The sequence below is a fragment of the Gracilinanus agilis genome, chromosome 2, assembly GCF_016433145.1.
Source record: "Gracilinanus agilis isolate LMUSP501 chromosome 2, AgileGrace, whole genome shotgun sequence".
Lineage (NCBI taxonomy): Eukaryota > Metazoa > Chordata > Mammalia > Didelphimorphia > Didelphidae > Gracilinanus > Gracilinanus agilis.
This window is the reverse complement of record NC_058131.1, coordinates 518864127-518891621: the sequence shown is the minus strand read 5'-3', so window position 1 is coordinate 518891621 and position 27495 is coordinate 518864127. Positions and strand designations below refer to the sequence as shown.

General features: G+C 35.0%; 1 protein-coding gene across 1 annotated transcript in view; it reads left to right on the top strand.

Annotated features, from left to right (window-relative positions):
• HEATR5A (HEAT repeat containing 5A) overlaps nucleotides 1-27495 on the top strand; it is a 169100-nt gene that overhangs the window by 70309 nt on the left and 71296 nt on the right. Inside the window, exons 16-18 of the mRNA XM_044665059.1 lie at nucleotides 6699-6804; nucleotides 13419-13609; nucleotides 23292-23451. Coding sequence (XP_044520994.1) covers nucleotides 6699-6804; nucleotides 13419-13609; nucleotides 23292-23451 — 457 coding nt within the window. The remainder of the gene's footprint in view (nucleotides 1-6698; nucleotides 6805-13418; nucleotides 13610-23291; nucleotides 23452-27495) is intronic.

Sequence of the window (27495 nt, the reverse complement as noted above, 5' to 3'; positions counted from 1 at the left end):
ATGAGGGGGATGAGAGATAGCAAGGAGTCATAGATCACCTCTAGATTATGAGCTTGAAGGACTAGGAGTGTATTGCCCTTTTCAATCTGTTTTGGACATGATAAGTTTAATATGCTTACTAGACCTCCAGGTCAAATGTCTGAAAAACAGCTGGAGATGCAAGATTAGAGGTCAACCGAGAGGTGGGGACAGAATGAGTAAATATGAGAATTGTCAGCACAGAGATAGTAATTAATTCCATGGTAGATGGATCAAGTGAAATAGTATAGAGGGAGGAAAGAAGAGGGCCCCAGGATAGAATTCTGAGGGACACCTATAGTTACAGGGCATGTTCCAGATGAAGATCCAGCAAAGGACCTTGAAGAGTGGTCAGATAGGTAGAAGAGCCAGAAGAAACTGGTGTCCTAAAAACCTAGAGTGAAGAAAATATCACAAATGAGAGGGTGATCAGCAGGATCAGAAGCTGCAGAGATGTCAAGGAGAATAAGGACTGAGAGACCTTTGGATTTGGAAACTAAGAGATCATTAATAACTTTGGAGAAAGCAATTTTAGTGGAATGACTAGGTTGAAGGGAAGAGAGGTTAAGGAAAGTGGGAAGAGAGGTAGTGAAGACATCTACTGTGGATGGCCTCAAGGAGTTTAGCAAAAAAGGGCAGAAGAGAATGATAGTTAGCAAGGTTAGGAGGAAATAAGAGTTTTTTCAGGGGAGACATGGGCATGGTTTGTAGGCAATGGGGAAGGAGCCAGTAGAGACTGAAAATAAGTGAAAGAGTTGGGATGACAGAGGATAGCAATCTGTTGCAAGAGACAGGAGGAAATAAGATCACTTGAACAAATGAGGGGTTAGCCTTCATAAAAAGTAAGGCCACTTTGTTATGTTAGACGGAGTGAAGGAAGAGAGTGGCAGAAGGCATCTAGTGATAAGAGGTGAGGAAAAGGGGAGAAGATGAAGTTCATGGTAAATAGCTTTAGATTTTTTCTGTAAAATATATGACAAAGTTCTCAGCTGAGACAGAAGGGGAAGAGGGGGAACCATGAAAGGTTTGGAGAATGATGAAAAGGTTTGAAAGAGCTTCTGTGGGGAGTGAGATAGGGATTTGAAAAGACAAGTATAGAAGGATTGTTTGGTGGCAGTGAGGGCCCAATTGAAGTTGTATAACATAAATTTGTGGTAGATCCAGGTTGCATGATTTTTTCCACCTTTGTACAGCACATGTGGGTAGAAGTGAAGCAGTAAAGAGTGCAGGTTATCTAAGGCTGAGGTTGGGAAGGGTGCAAAAAGCAAAAAAGTAGTTTAGGTGTTCAAGAAAGGAAGATAATATAGAGTTGAATTGGCTCACCAACAAGGTCAAGATGGGGAAAAGAGGAGACTCTGGCTAAAGATAGTTAAATTAATTGAGAAAATATCCCCTTAGATAATTTTTGAGAAATAATGTATTTTTGACAAATAACATGGGCAGTAGAAAGAGGAAATTATCTCTCCATATTAGAAAGTAAACATTAGGGGGAGAGACAATCGGTTTCTTGTACCTAATATACTATATTTGGTTAGATAGTTTGATACTTAATGCCTTTTCATTCATTCATTATGTAGTTAGATTTTTTTTCCCAAGAGTTTTACTTGGAGCATATCTTAGAGTATATTTTACAAGGAATATACGTAGGGGAAATTAGCATTTTTTAGCTTTTTCTGGATAAATGACTGCTCTCTTCTCACTAGCTGCTTGTTATATTTTCATTCAGGCCAAAAGAAATTCATTATGCGGGTAGCTAGGTGGCTCAGTGGATGGAGAGCCAGGTCCAGAGATGAGAGGTCCTGTGTTCAAATCTGGCATCAGATACTTCCTAACTGTGTGACCCTGGGCAAGTCACTTAACCTCCATTGCCTAGCCCTTATCACTCTTCTGCCTTAGAACCAATAAACAGTATTGAGCCTAAGCTGGCAGGTAAGGGTTTAAAAAAAAAAAAAAAAGGAAATTCATTTCATTTTAGGTTACTACTTTTCCTCTCAAACAGTTCTATTTGTGGTGATTGACAAAATGACAAAATTTTACAATTAGAGTTCCTATATGGGGCCTGACTGATTCCTGAGAATCTGTTATTTTCCTGTTTTACTCAAAGCCCAAATTATTTTTCAGGTCTCTACTGCTATCAGCATGCCCATTATCTAAATTAACTGAGAAAAAGTTGCTATGGGCTGTGATAAAGATGAACAAAAATTAGTCTGAGACCATACTATGACAGAAAATATAAAATAAATAGTCTTTTATCCTATGATAAAAAGATATAACTTTTCCATCCTTTTGAGAGAGACCATTTAAAATATCTGTCTATACATCAGACAACTTTTAAAAATGATCAGAGTAGATAGGGATTAGTTGCTCAAGGTAGCAGCATTTTTGAAGATAGATGCTTCTTAAATAATGTATGTTCTAATCTTATATGAAGTTATGCTACTGACCCACTGTCAAAGTGTCATATATTTATTGTTATATCATCTCTTTGAGAAGAGATGTGTTTATGCTGATCTTTTGACAGTCATGCGCAATCACAATAATATATAGCTCATGCTCAGTACCTCTGGAAATAGTGATGTCATATTGATGGCTGTTAAATAGGTAAAGCTAGCTGATTTTGTTCTAATTTGCACCATAATTTTATTAACTCAATGAGCTCCTAAAAGATGACATTTTTTAGTAGATAAGTCAGATTGTGATTCAAGATTAAGAATACTTGCAAACTTTTCAGATGTGATTACTTTGTTGTTGGTAGTAAGGATGAAAAATAGCATACTCCCTCACCTCTAGTTTAATAGGAAGGATAAAACTTGTAAATAAATAAATAAGCATGATTACAACATAGAATACGATAAAGGGAAAAGAAGTAGTCTAGACAAAGTGAAATAATAGGAATCAGGGACTACTTTCACAAAGGATTAATCAAGTTCATTTCATAGATGAAGAAGCAATTGACCTGGACATTGAAAGGAAAGAAGAGGGTTACAAGAGGCAGAGATTTGGGGTGGGGGGGTTATTCCAAGGGTGCAAGAATATGAGTACTCCGAAAAGATTCTAGAAGGCAGGATAAGAAATGCCAAATGGTACAATTTAACTGGCATATATATGTAGTTTAATGATGAGGATAATGTTGAAATAAAGTTTGTATGAAATAGTTGTTAAAAAATACGATGAAAATATTAAGAAACTTATCTTGAAAGGAAGCTACAGGAGGGTTTAAATGACAGGCTAAGGAGTTTGTATTTTATTCTATGGGCAATAAAGTTTTTTGAGCAAAGAACTGACATGATAAAACTTGTTCATTGAGATTTTTTTAGCAGCTCTATGATTGATGGGTTTAAGAGGGGAGAGAATGCAGGAAGACCAGTTGTAAACCTATTAGAGCAGTCCAGACAACACTACAATTATTAATTGCCTTGGGAGTGAAGAGGAGGGCATGCATAAGTGAGCTGTTGTAAAGGTAGAGTTGACAGGACTTATCAACTAATTTGATATAGCTAAGGGAATTGGAAAGAAAAGTCAAAGATTATATTGAAATTTTCAGCCTAAATGACTGGGAACATAGTGGTACTATGAACAAAAATAAAAAATCTGTGAGAAAGGCATGTTTTGAGGAATAGATCACTTTTGAACGTGTTGATTTTGAAGCCCTGGCCTGATGTTCAAACAGATTTGTCATCAAGCAGTTAGAAATGAGGTCAAAGAGGATGAAGTCTGGGAAAAGTCAAATGGATTTGATAATTAGGAAGTGGGCAGCATGTATAGAATGGTGGGGACAGAAGCCAAAAACAAGGAAGTTTATTGTAAGTGAGTGGTAAAGAGGTGGATGCAGTGATTCTATAACACATTTCTAAAACACTCATAAAGATGGAGAGAACACATATGAGATAATATCTTTAAGATATTAATAGTCAGGGGAAGATTATTTTTACATTGAAAATATATGTTTATAGGTAGCAGGGAAGAATCCAGTAGAGAGGGAAAGATTGAAGATAAAGGAGACAGAGGAAGGTCCCACTTAGAGGCTGTTCCTGTAGGAGGTGAAAGGAAATGAGATGAAGGACATAAGAGTGAATTTAACAAGGAGAAGGGCTACTTCATCTCTCAAACTGGAAGAAGGGAAGAGAGTATGGTTCAAATTTTCTGTTATAGAAAAAGAGCAATCAAGAAATCAAAAAGATATGATTGCAGTGTTATATATAGTCAATCCTTACCTTTCGCAAGGGTAACATTCCTAAAAATGGTGCAAAAGTAAAAATTGTGAATGTTGATACATTGAACCTATGGAAAATAGGAGATTAGATTCCTACCATCACCAAAAACTGTTATCTTTTGCTTGAAATTGTGAAAATTCACTTTTCTGTATATAATTCTTTGTAACAAAACATTAATTTTTATAATATGCACTTTTCCTAACACTAACTATGAAACAACCCATAAAATTCAACACACAAAATAAAATTGGAAGCATGCAAAACGTTTTTTCTTACTAGTAATTCCCTAGAATTTTGTGACTTTTTCTGCTAACATCTTGATAAATAAAAAATTAATTACAGGCACTTCATTTTTCATAACACATGAAAACTATAATGCCATAAATACTGTACAGCAAGTAAAATTCTTAAAACAAAAACATTTTAAAATATGAATATTACCTTCTACTGTGTCATATGACAGTTTTACCATATACTATACTCTACCTTGGCCATCCTCTGAAAACCAAGGGAGGAAGAAATTGTTGGTTTTTCTGTGGCTGCTATCCAAAGACACTCATGCTGGTGAGGTCTCAACATCACCATAAAGCCTAAAGGACTTGCACTATGCTTTGGGGACATAATTGTACCCACAAAACTTCAGTTTTAAAGGCAAACAATGAAAATATGCTATGAATGCACAGGGACCTCTTTACAGTGATAGAGTGAATGAGATCAGTGAAGAACCTAGTAAGATACCAGCCACTCTACTCTCATTTTTTTTCTACTGTACATAACAGCAAATGTACGTAGTTGGCAATGCAGAAGTGATAATGAGGTAACTAAAAAAACATGAGAATGCTTGAAGTCATAAAACACAAAAATGCAAATGTTGAGGATTGACTTCCAAAAGAAAAAATAATGGAAGTTGAATTGGGAACTTGAGAAAGTTTGGAACAACCGCTATAAGAAGAAAGAAATTCATTAGAAATCAGTAAATTGGTTGCCATGCTATAGTCAATGTCCTATTGAAACTTAGCTAACATGAACTTGTAGTGGATCCCAGTCAGGATTGTTTCATGACTTCCTCTAGCAAGCTCTTGGATGCTTAGCATGCATAACTCAGAATTAAGAATTAACAAGGCACGAATAGTAAAAGTACTAAGAGAGTACAGGAATTAAAAGGTTATAGAATTCATTATTATTGAAAATTGCTGATAATAAAATCAATTCTGAAAGAAGAGCCATAAAGCCAGCAAAGAGATATAATGTATGAATTTGGAGGCTTCAAAGGACCAGAGGTCATGATATGGATGAAGAGCAGATTTAGGAGAACGGGATGCAGTAGGAAAGGTATGTGAATAAGAATAGGGAAAGAAAATTTCAGAGTTTAGAATTTTAGAGATGAAATAACTTAAGATACTCTAAGTATAGGTACAGATTTGAGGAGATGAAGTTCCTAAGAATTGATGGTGATAAATTGAGAAGCTTCTGTTAGAAGAATCACCAGTATAAATGTTGACATCATTGAAAGTGATGGTAAGAGATTGGGATGGAAAAAGAGTGTAACTAGGTACAAAAGTCATATGAGAGGGGAGAATTTCCTAGAGAATATTTAAGAGTGAGCATAATCTTGAAAGATGATATAATTGAATGAAATGAACATCTAAGGAGGTACAGTTGTCAAATGATACTTATAAATGAATGGTCTGGATGTGCCATAGGGATTTAAGGGAAAAAATCATATGACATAGCCTTTTGGGTAGATAAGAAAAATGCTTTTTAAGCATTCCCATTCTCTCCTTTACATTATTAAAGAGGCTGTATGGCACAATGCTGGACCTGGATTTGGAATAACTGAGTTCAATTTTGTCTCTGACACTAGGTCTATGATCCTGAACAAATTACATAATCTCTGTCTATCTTGGTTATTCTCCAAGTCTATGTTACTGTTTACAGACATTGTTGTTCAGCTGTTTTGATCATGTCTGACTCTTTGTAACCCCATTTGAGGTTTTCTTAGTAAAGATAATTAGATTGGTTTGCCATTTTCTTCTAGTTCATTTTACAGATGAGAAAACTAAAGCAGAGTTAAGTGACTTGCCCAGAGTCACACAGCTAATGTATTTGAAAGCCAGATTTGGACACAGAAAGATGAGTCTTCCAAACTCCAGAATGTGCACTCTATCCACTGCACCACCTAGTTGTCCCTTGTTACAGATGAGTTGCATTCTATTCATATTGGTAGACAGAATTCTCCCCAAAAAATCTTATATCTTTGATGTGTTATTTAATCTAATTGGATTCCTTTTCCATATAATTTCAAGTTTTTTCTCATCAATTGTATAAGTTTTAGTACTCATCATGAAATAATTAAGTATCAAATTGCTATAGAAACACTGGGGAGGTTTTTTTGACTTACTTTTTAAATAAATATTTTGTTTTACTTATATCTGCTTTTTAACATTTTTGCTTTTGATTTTTAAGGCTTTCAGTATTGGAACTACTTTTGGACAGTATAAAACACACAAAATCATCTCGTCAGCAAGTAGTACAATTACATGTTTTGTCAGCATTTTCTAGTTTTTTGAAGGTAAGCCTTATATTTTTATAAATAAACATCTGCTTGTGTGTTCTTTCAATTACCTCCCCCCAAAAAAATGCCTTAAAAAAAGCAGTAGCCTCATCTACCTTCATCTCCTGAGGAAATTGTTTCAAGAGTTGAACTTTTTTCCTTTCTTATCATTGTATACAATCTCATTTTTTTTAATTCAGTTTTTCTATGTCAATCTGATACTCAGACTCTACATCTATAACTTTGGATCATTGGTTCTGAATCTTAATTACATAATCTGAGTAGCCCTGACAATTTTGTGTATTGCATATTTTATATATAAGATTGGCTGCTCTTTCAGTGTAAGAAAAGCATTAAATGTATAGCATAGGAGTCTTAAAATGTTCAGTATGTGTTTCTGTCTTTATAGTATCAGCAAATTTTTATTGAGTACCTACTAAGCATAGGAAACTGTACAAGTAATACGTATTTTAAAAGTCCTTGAAATTGCATTATGCATAAAATTTTGATAGCTTTATGAACATGAAATATTTCTCCAAACTGCCCTTTAGCTTAGAGTCTAGGTTGCTGATGTTATCTGGTACAAACTCACCAAACCTCACAAAGGATCTAGAGTTAAATTACTATTGTAAACCATCTACTTTAATCAATAATAATAATTACTGAAGAAAAGATTGAAGACATTTGTAATTTTATCATGCTTATAATTTCCTGTTTATCCTAATTATACTATATTGTACATAATGAGGGTTTTTGTTTGGGCGGGGTGGGGGTGTTAATCATGATCTAAAGATCTGCTCCTTTGTGGGTTTGACATTAAAATATTACTGTAAATTCTTGCATGAAGCTAAATGAGCTTCACATTTTGTCAAGTTGTTATTCTATATGGATCAAAATTATGGCTCTTATTGTGTATCTATTTAATATTAATTTGTTTTATTTACATTTGGTACTATAACTGAGGAGAGGTCCACTCTTGGCTAGAGGACTATCAGTTACCAGTTGTAATAGTAATTTGTCCTAATATGTGTATATATGAATGTCTTTATATACATATATTTATAACAAAAAATACTGTTTAAAAGAGACTTAAAGCAACCTAAACCAAATATAGACTAATAGATTTGTATGCCAGTCTCTCTCTGGATCTACTTAGAAAAATTCAGCAGTTCTGCTTGCATTTGTGAAATGCCTAATAACAACTACAAACATTTATGCAAAATGTACCAGGCACTAGACTGAGATCTTTACTTATGTTATTTCATTACATTAATTATTTCATAAATAGGTATTTCATATGGATGCCCATATGAAACACTCTGCTAGACTTGGGAAATAAATATGAAGCACAGGATCTGACTTTAAGGAATAGACATCCCAAGGAGTTAGGGATTCAATAGGGAATATGAAAGAAAGTATAACATGAGTTAAGGAGTGATCCCCATTACTCACAAAGGAGAGGTCCAGAGAAGTGCACCAGAATGTTTAAAAAGAGAATGTTTTCATCTCAGGATCAAGGAAAGCTACCCAAAGGTGGAACCTGATTTGAGCTGAGAAACATAAAGATTGTTGAAGTTAAAAATGAGGAGAGAGTACTTTGTAGGCATGGAGGAATAATCGTTAATCTTTATATAGCTCTTTAAAAGTTCTAAGTGATATATATATGTTATTTTATTTGATCCTCACAATAACTCTATGATCCAGATGTTAATTACTATTCTTATTTTATGGATGTAGAAATTGAGCCTTAGAGAGGTTAAGCTTTTATAGATCTGAGGCAGGATTTTAATTCATATTTTCCTGACTCCAAATCTAGCACTCTCTCCATTGTATCACTCTGCATCTCAGTTTGTACAAATGCCCAGAGACAGAAGGTAACATGCTAATAAGTTAAGAGTAATACCTACTAATCCAATGTGCCTGATGTGTGATTTGTAAAAAAGAATAATGTGAAGTAAATTTGAAATTTTACTTCAAAGAAGAGTAGTAAGAGCTAGGCAATGAAAGTTAAGTGAATTGCCCAGGATCACACAGCCAGGAAGTGTCAGAGTCCAGCTTTTAGAAGGCCCTTTCAGCTCCTAATTCTGTGATCCTATGAACTTCAAATGAAAATAAATTATTCAGCAATAATAGCAAAAGGAATGTCTAGAAAGGCAAGAGAGAATTCTTCCGGGATTTGCTCTTCATCTTCATGAGAGAAGGAATATCACTGGAGATGTTAGCAAAGGATTAAATGTCTTCAAGAAATTGGAGGAATATTAATTGTTCTTGGGTAGACAGATCCAATATAATTAAAATGACAATCCTACCTAAACTAACCTACTTATTCAATGCCATCCCAATTAAATTACCAAAATATCTTATTGAGCTAGAAAAAATAATAACAAAATTCATTTGGAAGAATAAAAGATCACAAATATCAAAAGAATTAATGAAAAAATATTAAGGAAGAAGATCTAGTAGTACCAGATTTTAAATAGTATTATAAAACAATAATTATCAAAACTGTCTGGTATAGGCTAAGAAATAGAAAGGCAGGTCAATGGAACAGGATAGACATATAACAAACAGTAGTAAAGGATTATGTTGACCTTGTGTTTGGCAAAAGCATAGATCCAGGTTTGGGGGATAAGAAATCACTATTTGGTAAAAATTGCTGGGACAATTGAAAGCTAGTTTGGAACAAACTAGATATAGAACAATACCTTACACCATTCACTAAAAGAAAATCAAAATGGATATATCATCTAGACATAAAAGGAGACGACTAATTTAGAAGAAAAGGGAATGTATTATCTATGAGATTTATAGGCGAGGAATTTATGAGTCAACAAGAGATGGAGAGCATTTTAAGATGTAAATGGATGATTTTGAGTACATTAAATTGAAAATTTGTAAAATAAAACATGTTGACAAGATTAGAAGGAAAGCAGAAAATTGGGGGAGGGGAATTTTTATAGGCAGCCTCTTGGATAGAGGTCTCATATCTAAAAATCTCATAAATTAATCTCTCTAAAAGAGAACTTTTGCCAAATTTATGAGAATAAGAACTGACCCACAATTGATAAATGGGCAAAAGGTATGGACAGACAATTTTCAGATGAAGAAATCAAAAGTACACACACACACACACACACACACACACACACACACACACACAGAAATGCTCCAAATCACTACTTATTAGAGAAATGCACACCAAAATAATTCTGAGATATTATCTCACACTCACTTTGGCTAAAATGACAAAAGGGCAAAATGACAAATGTTGGAGGGGATGAGGAAAATTGGGGACACTATTACACTATTGGTGGAAATGTGAACTGATTAGCATTTTGGAGAGCAATTTGAATTACATCCAAAGAGTCATAAAATTGTATGTATATATGTGTATATATATATATATATATATCCTTAGACCTGCAGTACAATTGATAACTTTGTTTCCCAAGGGGATCAGGGAAAAGGGAAAAGAACTTCTATGTTCAAAAATATTTATAGCAGCTCTCTTTGTGTTTAGCAAAGAACTGGAAATTGAGGAGATGCCCACCATTTGGGGAATGAATGAAGAAACAAACTGTGGTATATTGTTGTGATAGAATACTACTAGGCCATAAGAAACAATGAGCAGGCTAATTTTAAACTTGAAAAGAACTACTTGGGATAATGAACAGTAAAATAAGTAGAACCAAGAGAACAGTATACACAGCTACAGATTTAATACTTGAAGAATACCTTGTGAATGTCATTTCCAGAGAATGAACTGGAAAATGGAAACATGAATGATATAATCTACACATATCTATTTCCCAATGATGCCTTCTATGATGTGGAAAGGGGAGAAAGAGGCTGAGATTCTTGTAAATAAATTCTGTTAATTAAAAATAATAATAAAATCAAAATAAAGGGGAAAATAAAATAAAACTAATTTAACGGTTTTAGTATAATAATAGATGATTTCCTACCTCTAATTACTAATTCTCAAACCTTGAGGAATATATATATATAGACATTATTAGAGAGGAGTCAAAAAAGTCATCTTAAAGACCATATAATACCCATATTACTTCAGTAGTTCAAGAATCTGCAATTCATTACTGTAAGTGCTCCTTTTACTCTCCAGAGTACATATTTTTATAATTTAAGGAATCATATTAGGGAGTTGCTCTGTGGCTGGTGATAAGCCTCTCCAAATTCAGTAGGCTAGTCATGAGAAAACAGACAAATTAAGATCTATCACTAGGCCTTGTACTTAGAGAGTTTACATCTTGGATAGGATCTTCCAGAGTGAAGTTTCACAGGTATAGCCTAGGTGATCTCATTATAATAAAGCATTGTAATAATTCGTGAACTTTAGTAATCATATTATACCTCTAAAATTAATTCTTTCCTAGGAATAATATTTTAAATATTTTCACTTGTGTCTAATTTTTCATGACCTCATTAGGGTTTTCTTGTCAAAGATACTAGAGTAGTTTGTCATTTCCTTCCCCAGCTCATTTTACAAATGGGGAAACTGAGGCAAACAGGCATGAATGACTTGCCCAGGATTACACAGCTAGTGAGTGTTTGAGGCCAGATTTGAAATCAGTTTTTCTCACTCTAGGACTGGCAATTTATCCTCTGTGAGCCACTGACCTGTTTTTAATAGTTATGTTGATAAGTATAGTAATAATAGATTTTAATATAGAACATTTATATTTCTATTTGATACTTTTAATTTAAAGACATCAAGATATATTACAACTATTAACCTATTTAAAAGCAAACAAATTTATGTGCTTTAGGGCCTAGAAAAAGCATGACAAGAAATCCTAAATTATTAATTATAATGACTGACATTTATGTAGTACATTAAATTTTGCTAAGTGCTTTATAGTTTTCTCATTTGAACCTCAGTAAGTTTGTGAAGTAACAGGTTACAGTTAAGAAACTGAACATCAGAGACTAAATTTTGGTTTGTTCATGGTTAGTAATAGAGGAAAGATTTGAATTCATGTCTTCCTGATTCCAAGTTAACTATCCAGTGTACTACATTCAGAGTGGCCAAGAGCGCTCTTAGATAACACAGGGCCTCTGTTGTTTCATCTGTAAAATTTTGAAATGAGTTCAGTCATTCTTAACCTTTTTTGTGTCATAGACCCCTTTGATAGTCAAGTGAATCCTCTGTATTCCTCAGAATAATGTTTTCAAATTCATAAGCTTAGAAAGGAAACCAGTCATATTGAAATATAATTATCAAAGTTTATGAAACCCAGATTAATAACTTCTGCTCTAGATGATCTCTCTAGATGCTCTTATATTTCTAATGGTCTGATTTTAATGAAGAAATAGAAATAATTGCTTTCTTCACCCTCTGCTTCAGAGTCCTTTATTTTTTTTTGAGGGGTCAAACCACTTTCTTCACTGAAGCCTCTTGTTCTTACAAATTTCTAGTACTCTACATCTCAAACAATATAAAGTGCTGATCAATTCAACATTCATTAAATGTCTATTATTTGTATATTTGATATGCAGCGAATACAAAGCCAAAAATAGATTCCCTGAGCTAAAAGTAATATCTCCCTGAACTCTCAGACTGTTTTGTACCTCTTCTACCTATATCATTCTCTACTTTACCTAATATTTGTATTTTATTTCCACATCTTGAAAATAAAATGGTCTTTTTCTTTGTAATTTCCTCAACACTTAGCATGGTACCTTTTATATATGCAATATGCTCAATAATTATTTAGCATAAGTGAATGGAATTGGGCATGAATGATTATAGAAATAGCCTTCTATATACTAGGAAAAGGGGTTATCTTGCTCCTGTTGGCATTGACGTGACCATTTTTCTCTGAGGTTATCTCCTTATGTGTAGTTTTTAGACAGACAAAGAAAGAAAAAAGAAAATCTCAAATCATAGTATTTAGTGAAATAATAATTTTTCCTTGAATGCCCAATCTATGAGCTTATCAGTTTGAGTAAATCCTCCAAAAATGTTAATCATCCTTATTCAGGGCCTACTCATGTACTACTACATAAAAATTTCATCTATCTCTGTCAGCCTATAAATATGCCTGAAGGACAAGGACTATCCCTAAATCACAGGTTATGAGTGAATAGGAGTACTTCACATGAACTGTTCATTGATTTTTTTCCTCCATACTATTACTATATTATTATATATTAGAGTATATTATTATACTATACTCCCCTGTTACTATCCCGTATTTTTTACCAGTCATGTTTCTTTGACATGTTTTATGCTGCTTTTCTTGCCCAGTGCCTCATTTATAATATATTCTAACCCACTTACTACCACATTTTTATCTCTCCATTAAAGTAATGTTTAAAAGTAGCACTTTAAAATGATTTTCATTCTTTCTGACTTAAACTCTCTTAGTGAACACATGTACAGTTATAATATAATTGTTTAAAATTAATCTGGTCATTGAAAATGTATTTGTGTCATACATTGTTTTGAGAATATAAGTATATTTTAAGTGTTAAATATATATTTACTGTATTCTTATTCTTTGACAATATGAAATTCAATTAGGGTATATATGGAAATTCCTCAATAAGAATACCCATTTCTAGCTTTGCCAAGTTGCAGTTGCTAATATAGATACTTGTTTGTATTTCAGTATGTGGCCAGCTCCAAAGGAAATTTAGGCTCAGAAGAAATTAGAAGGCCTGCACTAACATTATTGATGGGAGCCTTGGAAAGTGCCAACCCCTTAATGCGATGTGCTGCTGCAGAGGGTTTGGCTAGATTGGCCCAAGTGATTGGTGATGGCTCCTTCACTGCTGGATTAGCACAGGTTAGCTTTGACAAGTAAGTAAAGTTAACATTTAATAACTTTGTATTTTAATGTTCTTATCAAAAGTTGATTTGAAGCCATCTATTTTGTTAGTGATATCATAACAAGCTAATTCAAAAAAGTTCCCACTTGGTGGATCTTTTATAAGGGAAAAGAAAGATATAGAATATTCAAATGCAGGGGGGAAAACCCTCATTTTATTGATTTTAGGAAATAATTACCTGAGCTTTTTATGAGCTTCTTATGTTTTAATGAGAGATGCTGTACTGAGAGGCATAAAATCTCAGAATGAGATGGAATCTCAAAACTTATCAGGTCCACCTCATACCTAGTTCCCGGCAAGTAATTATCTAGCCCAGGGATGTCAAATTCAAATAGAAATGGATCCCTAACGGTCTCATATTGACATAGAAAACCAGAAGTTAACATTATCTGTTATGTTTTATTTTTATTTTGTTAAACATTTCCCAGTTACATTTTAATCCAGTAAGTAATCCAGGCTCATGTCTAGCCTCTGCTTGAAGATGAACTTACTACTTCTCAAGGAAGCCCATTCCAGTTTTTGAATAGTTCTAATTGGAAGTTTTTCCTTTTTAAGACAAAATCTGTATCTCCGCAACTTCCACTGGTTGTTCCAAGTTATCTCCTCTAGAAACAAGCCGAATGAGACTCATTTATTTTCACATGACATCCTTTTAAATACCTTAAAATAGCTATCATTCTCCTCTTGCTCTCTAGTTCTGCACCCCCCCCCCCATAGTTTCTTATATTGATCTTTCTTTAGGATAGTTTTGAGACTCCCTTCCCCACTACCCTGGTCACCTCTGGACATGTTCCAGATTACCTGTGGCAGCCAGAACTAATTAGAATACTATAGATGTCTAATGAGAACAAAAGTGTGTAGCAGCACAGCATCCTTACTTATTGTGAACATTATACTTTTAATGGAGACTATATTCACACTAGATTTTTTCCACCGTATCATGCTTTTGATTCATATAGCTTGCAGCACATCAAACCCCCTGTTTTGTTATATGCCAAATTATTTTAGTTAGTCATTATGGGTTTTTTAAAATTTAATAAGTTAGCTCTCCTTACCAGAGTTTTATCATGTACAAATTTGATAGGCATAATGTCTGTTTTTATCCACATCATTAATAAAAGTGTTGAACAAAAGAAAACCCTATTGTGAGAGACTTCTTTCTAAGTTGGCATTTATTAATCATCACTCTTTGGTTTCTTGTTCCCCAAGTTTCAGATACACCTGATATATCCTATCATCCCCCACAACTCTTATCTTGTTTACAAGGAAATGTGGATAATTTTGTCATATATCTTGCTCAAATCCATGTGGAATGTATCTGTAGCATTTACTTAATATGCTTGTGTAATATCCTTTCAAAAAAAGTAGTTGTTAGTCAGAAATTACCTGTTCTAAATGAACCTGTATTCATAGTAATCACAGTTTTCTTTTGGAAGTACTCCCAAATCATTGTTTAATAATGTCACTATCTATATAATGGATGACACTTTATATAGCTGACTCTGTGAAATGTATATTGCCATTGTTTTTTAAAGATTTCTATTGTACAAAGCTAAAGTAGAGAGGTAGCAGCAATGATATACTTGAAAAAAATAGCAAGTTTAGAGTGAGGAAAGTACTTTCTAGTCTCAATTTTACCTCAGTTAGTTCTATTTTTTGGACTAAGCTAATCATACCATCTAAACCAAATGTCCTCACATAATAATTATAGGCAATAACATTTAGCTTTCCTACCTTTGAATGTTTTTATGAGAAAAAAAAATTCTCTCCTTTATAAAAATGGATTTTAGTGGCTTTTAAAGAGCCAAGAAATAAATAACTGAGGCAGAAAGAGATCCCAGAGATCCCTGAGTGTGTTAGTATAGGGTATGGGTCATTTGGCAGCTTTGTCATTCACTAACCAGTCCTAGGTCACAGATCCAGGGTGGAGAGAAGCAGTCACAATGTCATACCTGGCTGTTTATGGAACAGTGAACAAGTTCAAGAAACAAAATGAAGCTGTGTAGCAAGTGGGACTCTGATCCCAAAGCCATGTGAGGACTTGACTCTAGCCCCTAGCCTAAGATGGAAGCCTGAAATAGAATAATCATGGCAATAGTGACAGACCAAAGTAAAGCTTGCAGAGCCTTCCAGTAAGCTGATAGTGTCAGAGACTAGCAGCAATCCCCTGAAACTCCCAACAGACTATAATCCAATAGATGACAATTTGAGTTTGGAACTTCGCAGAGTTCAGACCAGGAAGGCAATGAGCAGACCTCTGTCCACATTACATAAATTTGGAAGTGCTGAAAACTTCAGGTCCCTAATTTGAACTGTGAAAGCAGGAGAAGCATGTAAACGGACAGAAGTTCAAGACAAACATTCCATTCCTGAAGTGCACAGAGCCCATTGCTAATATAAAGTCAAGCTGTGAAGCAAAAGCAAACAAAGAATCTCACCATAAATAGCTATTATGGCAACAAGGAAGTTCAAAACATAATCCAGAAGAAGACAGTGACTCAAAAACATACTGTTAGCAAAGTCTCCAAGAAAATTGCAGCTTAGATAGAAATCCAGCAAGAATTCCTAGTAGAGTTAAATAAGCCTTTAAAAAGCTAAAATCCAACTCCAGAGAAAGAACTGTTGGAGTCATCTTTCATATTGATGTATTTATGGTTTTATTTTGGGGTTTTTGTTATGTATGAATTTGCTCTTACAACAGTGACCAATATGGAATTGAGTGTTGCATGACAATTAAAAATGAAGGAGAAAAAAAGGAGCTAAAAGTGAATTTTTAAAATTAAAAGGGGGGCAGCTGGGTAGCTCAGTGGAGTGAGAGTCAGGCCTAGAGACAGGAGGTCCTAGGTTCAAACCCGGCCTCAGCCACTTCTCAGCTGTGTGACCCTGGGCAAGTCACTTGACCCCCATTGCCCACCCTTACCAATCTTCCACCTATGAGACAATACACCGAAGTACAAGGGTTTAAAAAAAAACAAAAACAAAAACAAAACAAAAATTAAAAGGAACAAATTAGGTAGCACAGTAGATATGGTGCCTGGAGTCAGGAAGACCTGGGTTGAAATCTGGCCCCACACACTTCCTAGCTGTGTGACTCTGGGCATGTCATTTAATTTCATTTGTCTAGTTCTTACCCTTCAAACTTAGAATTATTACTAAGACAGAAAACAAGGGGGAGGGGCAAGACTAAGTGAAAGCGTTAGAGGCAAAAATGAAAAAAAGAAATGAAAGCAATGGAAGAAAGATATGAAAAGAGGAAAAGCAGGTACTAAACTTTAACAAAGTAAATAACTCATTGAAAATTAGACCTGACCAAATAAAAGCTAAATATTTCAAGGACATCAAGAAAAAGTAAAAGACAAAAGGACAAAAAAAAAAAGGAAGAAAATGTGAAATATAGGAAAAATCCCAAAGATTTGGGGGTGCCTCTTACCCCACATCTCATATTTAATGACCCTTCTCATAGCCTTCCCAGTTCTTCTGGGGGTTCTGCCATTTTTTTTTCACTTTAGTTGCTAAGGGTTTTGCTGGTTGCCCTAGGGGTTGGGGGTGGGAAGTAGGGAGAAGGGCTTCATTTTGTTTGGCTATTTTACCCCTGTTGTGTTTGTGTGACTACTTTCCCCTTCCTAGTCTACTGACTATCTCTACTAATTATTATAAAATAAAGGTGTTCTCTGAAAAATACATTTTTTTAAATATTGAGGAGAAATAATTTTAAGAATTACCAGACTACCTGAAAACCATGAACATGCACAAAAAGAGGCAGGAGATCATATTTCAAGAAATTATAAAAGACAAATGCCCAAATTTCTTAGAATTGAGGAGGAAAGTAGAATTTGGAAGACTCTACCAATCACCTTCCCCCAAAAAACTTCAATGGATTTAGACTTACAATCAAGAATTACTTAACCAGAAAAATTGAATATAATCCCATAAGGGGGGGGAAATTGATCTTTAATGAAATAAAGGAATTCCAAATATTCCTCTTGAAAAAAACTAGAGCTGAGTAGAAAATATGACTTATAAACATAGGAATCATAAGGAGTACTAAGAGGTTCGTATGAGAGTGCAATCATAAAGGACTAAACAAGATTAAACTGTCTATATTCTTATATGGAGAATGGTACATATTACTCCTCAAATCTCTATCATCCTCAGAAGTTACAGAAGAAATTTCACTAGACAGGGACAGTGAGTGATTCCATTATGTTTTGTTTTTTTTTAAACCCTTAGCTTCTGTGTATTCTGTGGAAGAGTGGTAAGGGTGGGCAATGGGGGTCAAGTGACTTGCCCAGGGTCACACAGCTGAGAAGTGTCTGAGGCCGGATTTGAACCTAGGACCTCCCGTCTCTAGGCCTGACTCTCAATCCACTGAGCTACCCAGCTGCCCTGATTCCATTATGTTTTGATGATTCCAAAAAAAAGACTGGAAGGGTAAAGAAAATTAACACCCTGGGAGAAGGGAGTAAGGGAGAAGAAGAAAGGGGAAAATTATCCTACATAAATGGAGTGCACAAATAGAAGTCAGTACTACAACAAGAGTGTAGGGAGAGGGTAGCAAGTAACCCTTGAATTCTCACTATAATCTGAAATGGTAAAAAGAAAGAAGAATACACATACACACAGTTGATTATAGAAATACATCTTGCCCAATACAGAAATAAGAACAAGATATTAAGAAAAAATGGAGAGAGACTTAAAGGGAGGGTAACTTCAGGGAAGTAATACCCAGTAGTGAAACAAACTCTTAAAGCAGGGGTGAAGGAAAAAAAGTGTGAAGGGAAATTCACAATTTTCTGTCATAACTGTGAGTGTGAGTGGAATGGATTCACCTAATAGATTGGAAGAATATCAATAACAGGGTGTTTTAGAAACCAGAAACCAGAATCCAAAAATCTAACTACAAGATACACACTTAAAACAAATGGATACATACAGAATTAAAATAAGAGGCTGGAGCGGATTCTATTATGCTTCAATGAAGTTTATTTTAAATACTAGACCAGAATTCCTAGAAGAGATAAAGCAAGAAAAAAAAAGTTTTAAAATATTTTTGCAAATGAAATAAAAATGAAAAATGCACTTTAGGAAATAGGAAAGAAATGAAAGTTCTGGAAGAATTGGAAAGGGAATTATTAGCTTGGCACAACAGGTATAAAACCTTTGCCAGGCAACAAACTCCCTGAAAATTTATTTTTTTTATTATTGTTTGCTCATTTTCCAGCCTTTTTAAATTTATTTATTTTTTTTATTTTTTAAACCCTTAACTTCTGTGTATTGACTTATAGGTGGAAGATTGGTGAGGGTAGGCAATGGGGGTCAAGTGACTTGCCCAGGGTCACACAGCTGGGAAGTGTCTGAGGCCGGATTTGAACCTAGGACCTCCCATCTCTAGGCCTGGCTCTCAATCCACTGAGCTACCCAGCTGCCCCCCTTTTTAAATTTTAATTAAAAAACTGTTAAAGTTGGGCTTTGTAACTACGGTGAAGGGAGCACTGTTCCAAGCTTCAGGTTTTTTTTTATAACTGCTTTCAGAACTAGCTCCAGGGATCTATCTGCTTTCAGTTTTTTTTTTTTGTTTGTTTGTTTTTTTTTAATTTAAACATTTATTAATATTCATTCTTAACATGGTTACATGATTCATGCTCCTGCTTTCCCCTTCACCTCCCTCACTCCTCCCACCCATGGCCAACGCACATTTCCACTGGTTTTATCATGTGTCCTTGAACAAGACCTATTTCCAAATTGTTGATAGTTGCATTGGTGTGGTAGTTTCGAGTCCACATCCCCAATCATGTCCACCCCGACCCATGCGTTCAAGCAGTTGTTTTTCTTATATGTTTCCTCTCCTGCAGTCCTTCCTCTGAATGTGGGTAGCGTTCTTTATCATAAATCCCTCAGAATTGTCCTGGGTCATTGCATTGCTGCTAGTACAGAAGTCCATTACATTCGATTTTACCACAGTATATCAGTCTCTGTGTACAATGTTCTCCTGGTTCTGCTCCTTTCACACTGCATCAATTCCTGGAGGTCTTTCCAATTCACATGGAATTCCTCCAGTTTATTATTCCTTTGAGCACAATAGTATTCCATCACCAGCATATACCACAGTTTGTTCAGCCATTCCCCAATTGAAGGACATTCCCTCCTTTTCCAATTTGTTGCCACCACAGAAAGCGCAGCTATAAATATTTTCGTACAAGTCTGTTTATTTATGATCTCTTTGGGGTACAAACCCAACAATGGTATGGCTGTATCAAAGGGCAGGCATGCTTTCAGTTTTTTCAAGATGATATGATGTAAGGAGCAGTGTGTTTAATACTCTCCAGGCCTGTGCTTTGGCCTATGAGTAACCATAAGCATTCTTTGCTACCTTAGGAACAGGGGTCCTCTGGTCCCCTGTGGCTGCAAGCCCTGATGTGTGCTAATGTTCCTCCTCACCCTGAGACCATGGGCAACATGACAAGAGTCTTACACCCAATGCTAGCAAAGGGACCCCTTTAATCTTCTTAGCAGTTGTCTGATCTCCTTTACCTCTGTGGCTAAAGATCTCAGAAAACCTTTGCTTCTAATTTAGGTACACACATCTCCTCCCCCAATCCCCCACTCCCAGCCAAGGCCTGTTTTCATGGTGGGACCTGCCTTGGCATGCTGTTTTGTGCTATACTTTCGCTCTGATGCAATAGTTTTTGTGCCAGCATTCCAAGTTGTTTTGGATTGAAAGATTATTTCATCCATGTGACTTGCCCAGGATCACACATCTAATAAGTGTCTGAGGCTGGATTTGAATTCAAGTCCTCCTCATTCTAGGCCTAGTGTACCACCTAAATCTTAAAAGAAAACTGCCCAAATCTCTTAGAAACATTAGAACAAAATGAAAATAGAAAGAATTCATCTCTTACCTCTTGAAAGAAACACAAAGGAGGCAGCTGGGTGGCCCAGTGGATTGAGAACCAGGCCTAGAGACGGGAGTTCCTAGGTTTAAATCTGGCCTCAGACACTTCCTGGCTGTTTGACCTTGGGCAAGTCACTTGACCCCCCTTGCCTACCCTTACCACTCTTCTGCCTTGGAGCCAATACACAGTATTGACTCCAAGATGGAAGGCAAGGGTTTTAATAAATAAAAGAAGAAACACAAAAATGCAAACTCCCAGGAACATTAATAAAAATCCAGAACTTCCAGGTCAAAGAAAATACTTCAAGTAGTCAAAAAGAAAGAATTCAAGTACCAAGGAAACACAGAATCTCACATAATTTAGCAGTCACCATTATAAAGGAGTGGATAACTTGCTATGTGACATTCTAGAAGGCAAAGGATATCAGCTTACTGCCAAAAATAACTTGCCTGGCAAAACTGAGTATGATGCCACAGGTAAGGGGAAACAGATCTCTAAGGAAATAGAGGATTTCAAAGCATTCCTCATGGAATGGCCAGAGCCATGGAGAAATGTTGAAATTCAAACATTTGAACATTCACAGGAGTGAAGAGAAATATAAAAATAAACATCAGGGGCAGCTAGGTAGCTCAGTGGTTAGAAAGCCAGGCCTGGAAATCTGGCTCACTTCCTGGCTATGTGACCCTGGGCAAGTCACTTAATCCCCATTGCCTATCCATTACCATCTTCCACCTTGTATTCTGATATAGAAAGTAAGGACTTTAAAAGAAAAAAAAGATAAACATGAATAATGGTAAAGGTTAAAATATGAGATGATATGTGATCCTAGCAAAATCTGTCATCATTAGTGTTCATACAGGGAGTCCACTTAGACTTTGAAATGGTTCTGTTATATCTTGATCTTAAGCCAAGAATGGGAAGAGGAATAAATACACTGGCAAGAGGGGTGGAAGAAGAAAAGGAAAGGTAGGGAAAATTAACTCACAAAATCAGGAGAGTTCACATAAATACAGCTGGGTATAGAAATACATTTCACTCAACAGGGAAATAGAAGGGGAAAAAGGAGAATTAGAGACTTGGCAAATTAATGGAGGGGTTAGTCCTAAGCAAAACAAACTTTAAGAATGAATAAAAATATTTATACCTCTTTTTTTTTTGAGATGACATGGGAATCTAAAGGAATAACTATCAGCTGGAGGATGAACAAGTTATGGTATATAAATGTGATGGAATGTTATTTTTCTCAGTGAAATGATGAAGGGCATAATTTCATAGAAACCTGAGAATATTTGTATGAACTGATACAAAGTTAAGTGAAAAGGACGAGAACATTTTTATACAATGACATCCATAATTCCAAAGATATCTATCTTCTGAAAGACTCAGAGTGAAAAAAAAAGATATGTGTGCGTGTGTGTGTACGTGTGTGTAGCGTTTAGGAAGTTTTCAGGGAATAATCCAGGCTATCAAGATCCATATGAAAAAGTCATCTAATTCGCTAATAATTAGAAAACGGTAAATTAAAACAAATCTTAAGGTTCTACTTTATCTCATCAGATTGGCAAAGTTAACAAAAATGAGAATTGACAAATGTCAGAGGAGCTTTGAAAAAAACAATTAATGTAGCTTGGTCCAACCATTCCAGAAAACAGTTTGAAACTATCCCCAAAAACCTGTCATATCCTACTACTACTTGGTCTATATCCTTAGAAGATCAAAAATAGAAGAAAAGGACCCATATGTTCAAAAATATTTATAGCACTTTTCATATTGGCAAAGAATTACAAATTAAGGGAGTATCCATAAACTGGGAAATGGCAGAACAAGGTGATGTAATACTATTGTGCTATAAGAAATGATGAAGGAGATGATTTTAGAAAAATTTAGGAAGACTTGTAGGAACTGGTGCAAAGTGAGATGAGCAGAACTGGAAGAATAATTTATGTAATAAAAACAGTACTATCAAGAAAACCAATTTGAAAGACTTAGGAACTCTGAACAACATAATGAGCAGCCACAATTTCTAAGGACTTATAAAATAAGATTAATAAAACAACATGCTATTTACCTCCAGATATAGAGCTGAGGGACTCAAGGGTGCAGATTGATTAAAGCATATTTTCTTTTTTGGTGGACATTATTAACATGGAAATTTATTTTGCTTAATTATACATATTTGTAGTGCTTTTTATTTTTCTTTTCTTCTCCATGGTTAGTAGAGATGGGAGAGAGAGAACTCAACTAAAAGTAAAATGGAATTTTATAAAATAAAACCAATAAAATACTTTAATGAAAGTATTTCAAAATAGAACACTATTCAGAACATATTCCTTGCATTACTTCTTTCTTCCAGTATAACATATGTGTCTGAATTGAGTGTGTAATAAATTTCCTGATAATACAGGCTTTTTTTGCTTTTGTATGGAGTATGATTATCTAAGAAATTATAAAGTGTTTAGTGAATATTATAGCAGAATTACTACTGTCTTAAAACATAGAAACATGTCTACAGATGCACTTGAACTAAAGTTTTAGTACACATTTACCTGAATGAAAATGGAGCTATTCATAATGAATCATTAATTATAATTCATTTTAAACTATTACTCTTCAGTATAGTTAAAATTTCTGAATATGTTATTACCTAACTGTAATATTGTTCTAGTTTCATAATTGATGATAGTTATTCAGGAAATTTAGCCTGACAATATAATTGCATTCTCTTTTATTAAAAATTTTATTTTTTTTCCCATAAAATAGACTGAAATCAGCTAGGGATGTAGTAACCAGAACAGGACATTCTTTGGCTCTGGGATCCCTGCATAGATATTTAGGAAGAGTGGGGTCTTCTCAGCACTTGAATGCTTGCATTGGAATCCTTTACACTTTGTCACAGGATGGAACTTCTCCTGATGTACGGGTAAGGTACTTCATTTGATAACCTTCATCAGAAACATGCATTTTGTTAAGTGTTATGAGATTTTTCTTTTTTCATGAATTAACAATTCACAGAAAATCTTTTTCTGTATTGATTTGCAAAGTCATTTTTAGCCTTGATTACTTCTTTATTTTTTGTTTTTTTTTCAAAACCTCAAATTCATATTAAACTTATCTTCCCCCAAATCTTCACCAACTTTGTATCTCACCATTTTTTATCCATGATACACCATTTTTTATCCATGATACACCATTGTCTCCATTTCCGAGTTAAAACACTGATATCTTTTGTAACTCTTTTCTTTTTTTTCTTTTCTCTTTTGCTTGTCTTTTCAACTCAAGCATGAAAACCTTTTAGTTATTCCTTCAAAAATGTTTCTCAGATCTTCCCTTACTTTCTAATGTTACCACATTATTAAGTCTCAGCCCATACTACTTCATCCCTCAATTACTTCTTTACTTTCATATCTGACTGCTATCTCAGTTTCTTTCCCATTCAAATCCCTCTTGCAAATTAGTCTTTCTAAAACACATAATATTACTTGCCTGCTTAAAAACTTCATAATGAATTCCAATTGCCTTTTGAATCAAATCAAAATTCCCATTCTGATTTTTTATTTTTATTATCAAATAACCCTACCATAATGATTTAGCTTTGTTTCCTATCATGTCAAATTTCAATTCTATCTGATCTCCTTTGGCTTCCCTGCATAAATGTCATTTTCATTCCTGCCTCTGGTGCTTTCTTTTGCTTTCTTCTTATGCTCTTTCCTTTGCTACCAATTCTTATCTGCTCTCAGGTTCTGACTTAGGTCCTGTCTACCATTTCTAAAATTTTCCTTGTCAAATCCTAGCCTATCATTCCTGAAAGTATTATAATATGTATAGTCTAGTGATGGGCAAACTACGGCCTGCAGGCCAGATGCGGCCCCCTGAAATGTTCTATCCCACTGCCATTATTCCTAATCTGATGAATATAATGAGTAGGATACACTACAATGAAACTTCAAAAGAGTTGCCTTAGAAACAGACTGACAGATGAGGATTTCCTTTCCTTTGTCCCCCTCTTTAAAAAGTTTGCCCATCACTGCTATAGTCTATATCAGTGATTCCCAAAGTGGGCGCCACCGCCCCCTCATGGGTGCAGCAGCGATCCAGGGGGGCGGTGATGGCCACAGGTGCATTTGGGGGCGGTGATAGTATGTGACAGAGTGCTAAGTAATATTTTTTCTGGAAAGGGGGTGGTAGGCCAAAAAAGTTTGGGAACCACTGGTCTATACTAATCCAGCAGTTAATGACATTACTTTGTATTGTTTCATCTGCTCTTCTAAATTTTAACCTCTTCAAAATCAGAGACTTTTGAATTCTCTTCTCTCTACCCACTCACACAGTCAATTTAATAAATTGACACAGAGTCACAGAGGCACAGAGTGGACACTTATTTAATAACTTTGGTTGATTAATTTTACAAAAGAGTCCAAATTTTTGTGTCACAAAGGTAACATTTATCCTATTTAACAAATTATCTTTGGAACAGTGGTTAATTTTATGATAATTAAATATTTTAAGTCAAACTTTTGTTCTGAAGAATAGTAAACTGCTAGAAGGGAAGCAGAACAGAAAAGGTAATAGTTATAAGCTGGAGCCATAAGCTTCTCTACATTCTAGCCTCTCTCTCAGTGCTTGGGCATAGCATTTATCAAAGTAGTGGTGATTGCAGCAAGTTTTCAAGGACTCCTGATGCAGGTTGATTTTCTCCCACCTGCACCTTTTTTGCTGCTCCCATTCTTCAGAGCCCTGATCATGTTGCCGCCACTGTCCCTAATCCCATCAATAATATGTGTTCACTAAAGAGAAGGCTAAGACAATCCACAAGGCAAACCTTGAGTTTGTGACAACATGGCTACCTGCACAAAGGCAATAAACCAAGAGGTGGACCAAGCTCTCTGATGAAGAGTGCAACCTGCTCTCTGTGACATGCAAGGATATATTTAGAGGGCAGATGTCAGCTTGAAATAATTTTCAGCATTGAACAAAAACCACCTATAATAAGATACTACTGGTCAAAGGCTATGGGGAGAAAGTTGAGCATAAATTAAGATACATCTGCACCATCCTAAAAGTGTTGGATAAGCTTTTAATAGCAGATAATTCATAGAGCAAGGTGAAAATAAAGGGAGACTGTTCCTATCACAGGTTCAAGTAACATGTAGTGATGATCAAAAGCATACCATAATTCCTAAGGAGTTTTTAAAGAAACATTTGACATCAGCAAGAAAAAGACATCACCTGTATATACAGTTTATCTGGCACTAGCACTTAACTTTTCCGCATTTTACTATGAGATCCTAATAACCCAGAGCTTGCCTGCACATTGACTGAAAGAGCTTTCGATGATGAGATTGCCCTAGGACTTGATACAGTAAATGAAGATTTATACAATGGCAGCACCATTATCATAGAGTTGCTAAGGGACAATCTTACATTATGGCATTGGAATGTAGGAAAAGAATGTGATGCTGCAGAAGGTATAGAAAGTTAAACTTTATACATGATATTATCTTGTGTCTCCCCTCAAGAAACTTTTTTACATGTCTTCATTCCTTATAGCACTTCTTAGATTTCCATGAGCAAAAAATACATCCATGTATAGAAATCAACCATTTAAAGTCTTTTCACTCTTTACCTTTGAGAAAACAACATCTTTTAATTTGTTTGTCCTGATCTTCCTGGTGTGTGACCATTGCTGTAGAAAAGTATTAGTAGCCTCATTTTATATAAGCATAAACATTTATGTACAGAACTGAAGTGCATCTATTTTTAAAAAATCTGGATTAGCACTGTAAATAATTTTTGTATTGCAGTGATGATATGAAAAGGTACAATTAGTTGTGACTCGAGTTTTATACTTAGCTTCCCCACCACCCCAACTTGTTTTTCAGGGTTTTCTTTTCTTCATGTAACTTTCACATGTTATTATATATTCTTTTTTTTTTAAACCCTTGTACTTCATTGTATTGTCTCATAGGTGGAAGATTGGTAAGGGTGGGCAATGGGGGTCAAGTGACTTGCCCAGGGTCACACAGCCGGGAAGTGGCTGAGGCCGGGTTTGAACCTAGGACCTCCCATCTCTAGGCCTGACTCTCACTCCACTGAGCTACCCAGCTGCCCCTATATATTCTTTTTTAGGAGGAATCTGGAAGTATTGGGTCTAATGAAAACAAGTCTGATATTTCAGAGTTACGGATGACAAAGCGAAATATATCTTTTATTAAATAAGTCTTGGAGGACACTATGTCTGTGTCAGCAGAAAGATTTCTTTACTCTTCAATTGCTACTGTTTAAATTGACAGTTTTCCTCCCTTAATAAAACATAAGGAGGGGGGAAGAATTTAAGTAAAACCCTTTAAATATAAAACTTGATATTTCAGGTTCAGTCTTCAGGAGTATATAATCTTAATGACCCTGATGTTGAAAAGTAGAATTGCTTTATTATATTCACTTAATGATCAGAAGCATTCAATCAATCAGCAGATATTGCCCTGAAATAATCTATATTCTAATTCTCTCTATTGTATGGTTTACATTATCTTATGTTTATTGTGATGTGAAATTTTTTACTGCTTTAAAAAAACAAGATGAGGTGAGAGGATCTTTTTTCTTTTTGTGGGATTGTTTAAAAAAACCATTGGTTAAACTGCCTTTAAACCACTGGTCTCTGCAAGCAATAAACTATTGATAGACAAAGGAATTTAAAATGATTTTTATGGTGTTTAATATTAAGATGTGCATAAATACATATTTCATTATGAAATACACAATTAAGTTTGAAACTAATGGGTTTTTTTGAATAGGAGTGAGATCTGTGTGCTTAGTCTAAAGAAAATACTATGGAATTCCCTTATTTCAACTAATTTCAAGAAAATAGCCTGGAATTTCATTTTCAAATTTATCCATGATATTCATGATAGATGTGGGGATAAGGAGCTTTTAGGGAATCTATTTCTTTAAAACAGGTATTTGAACT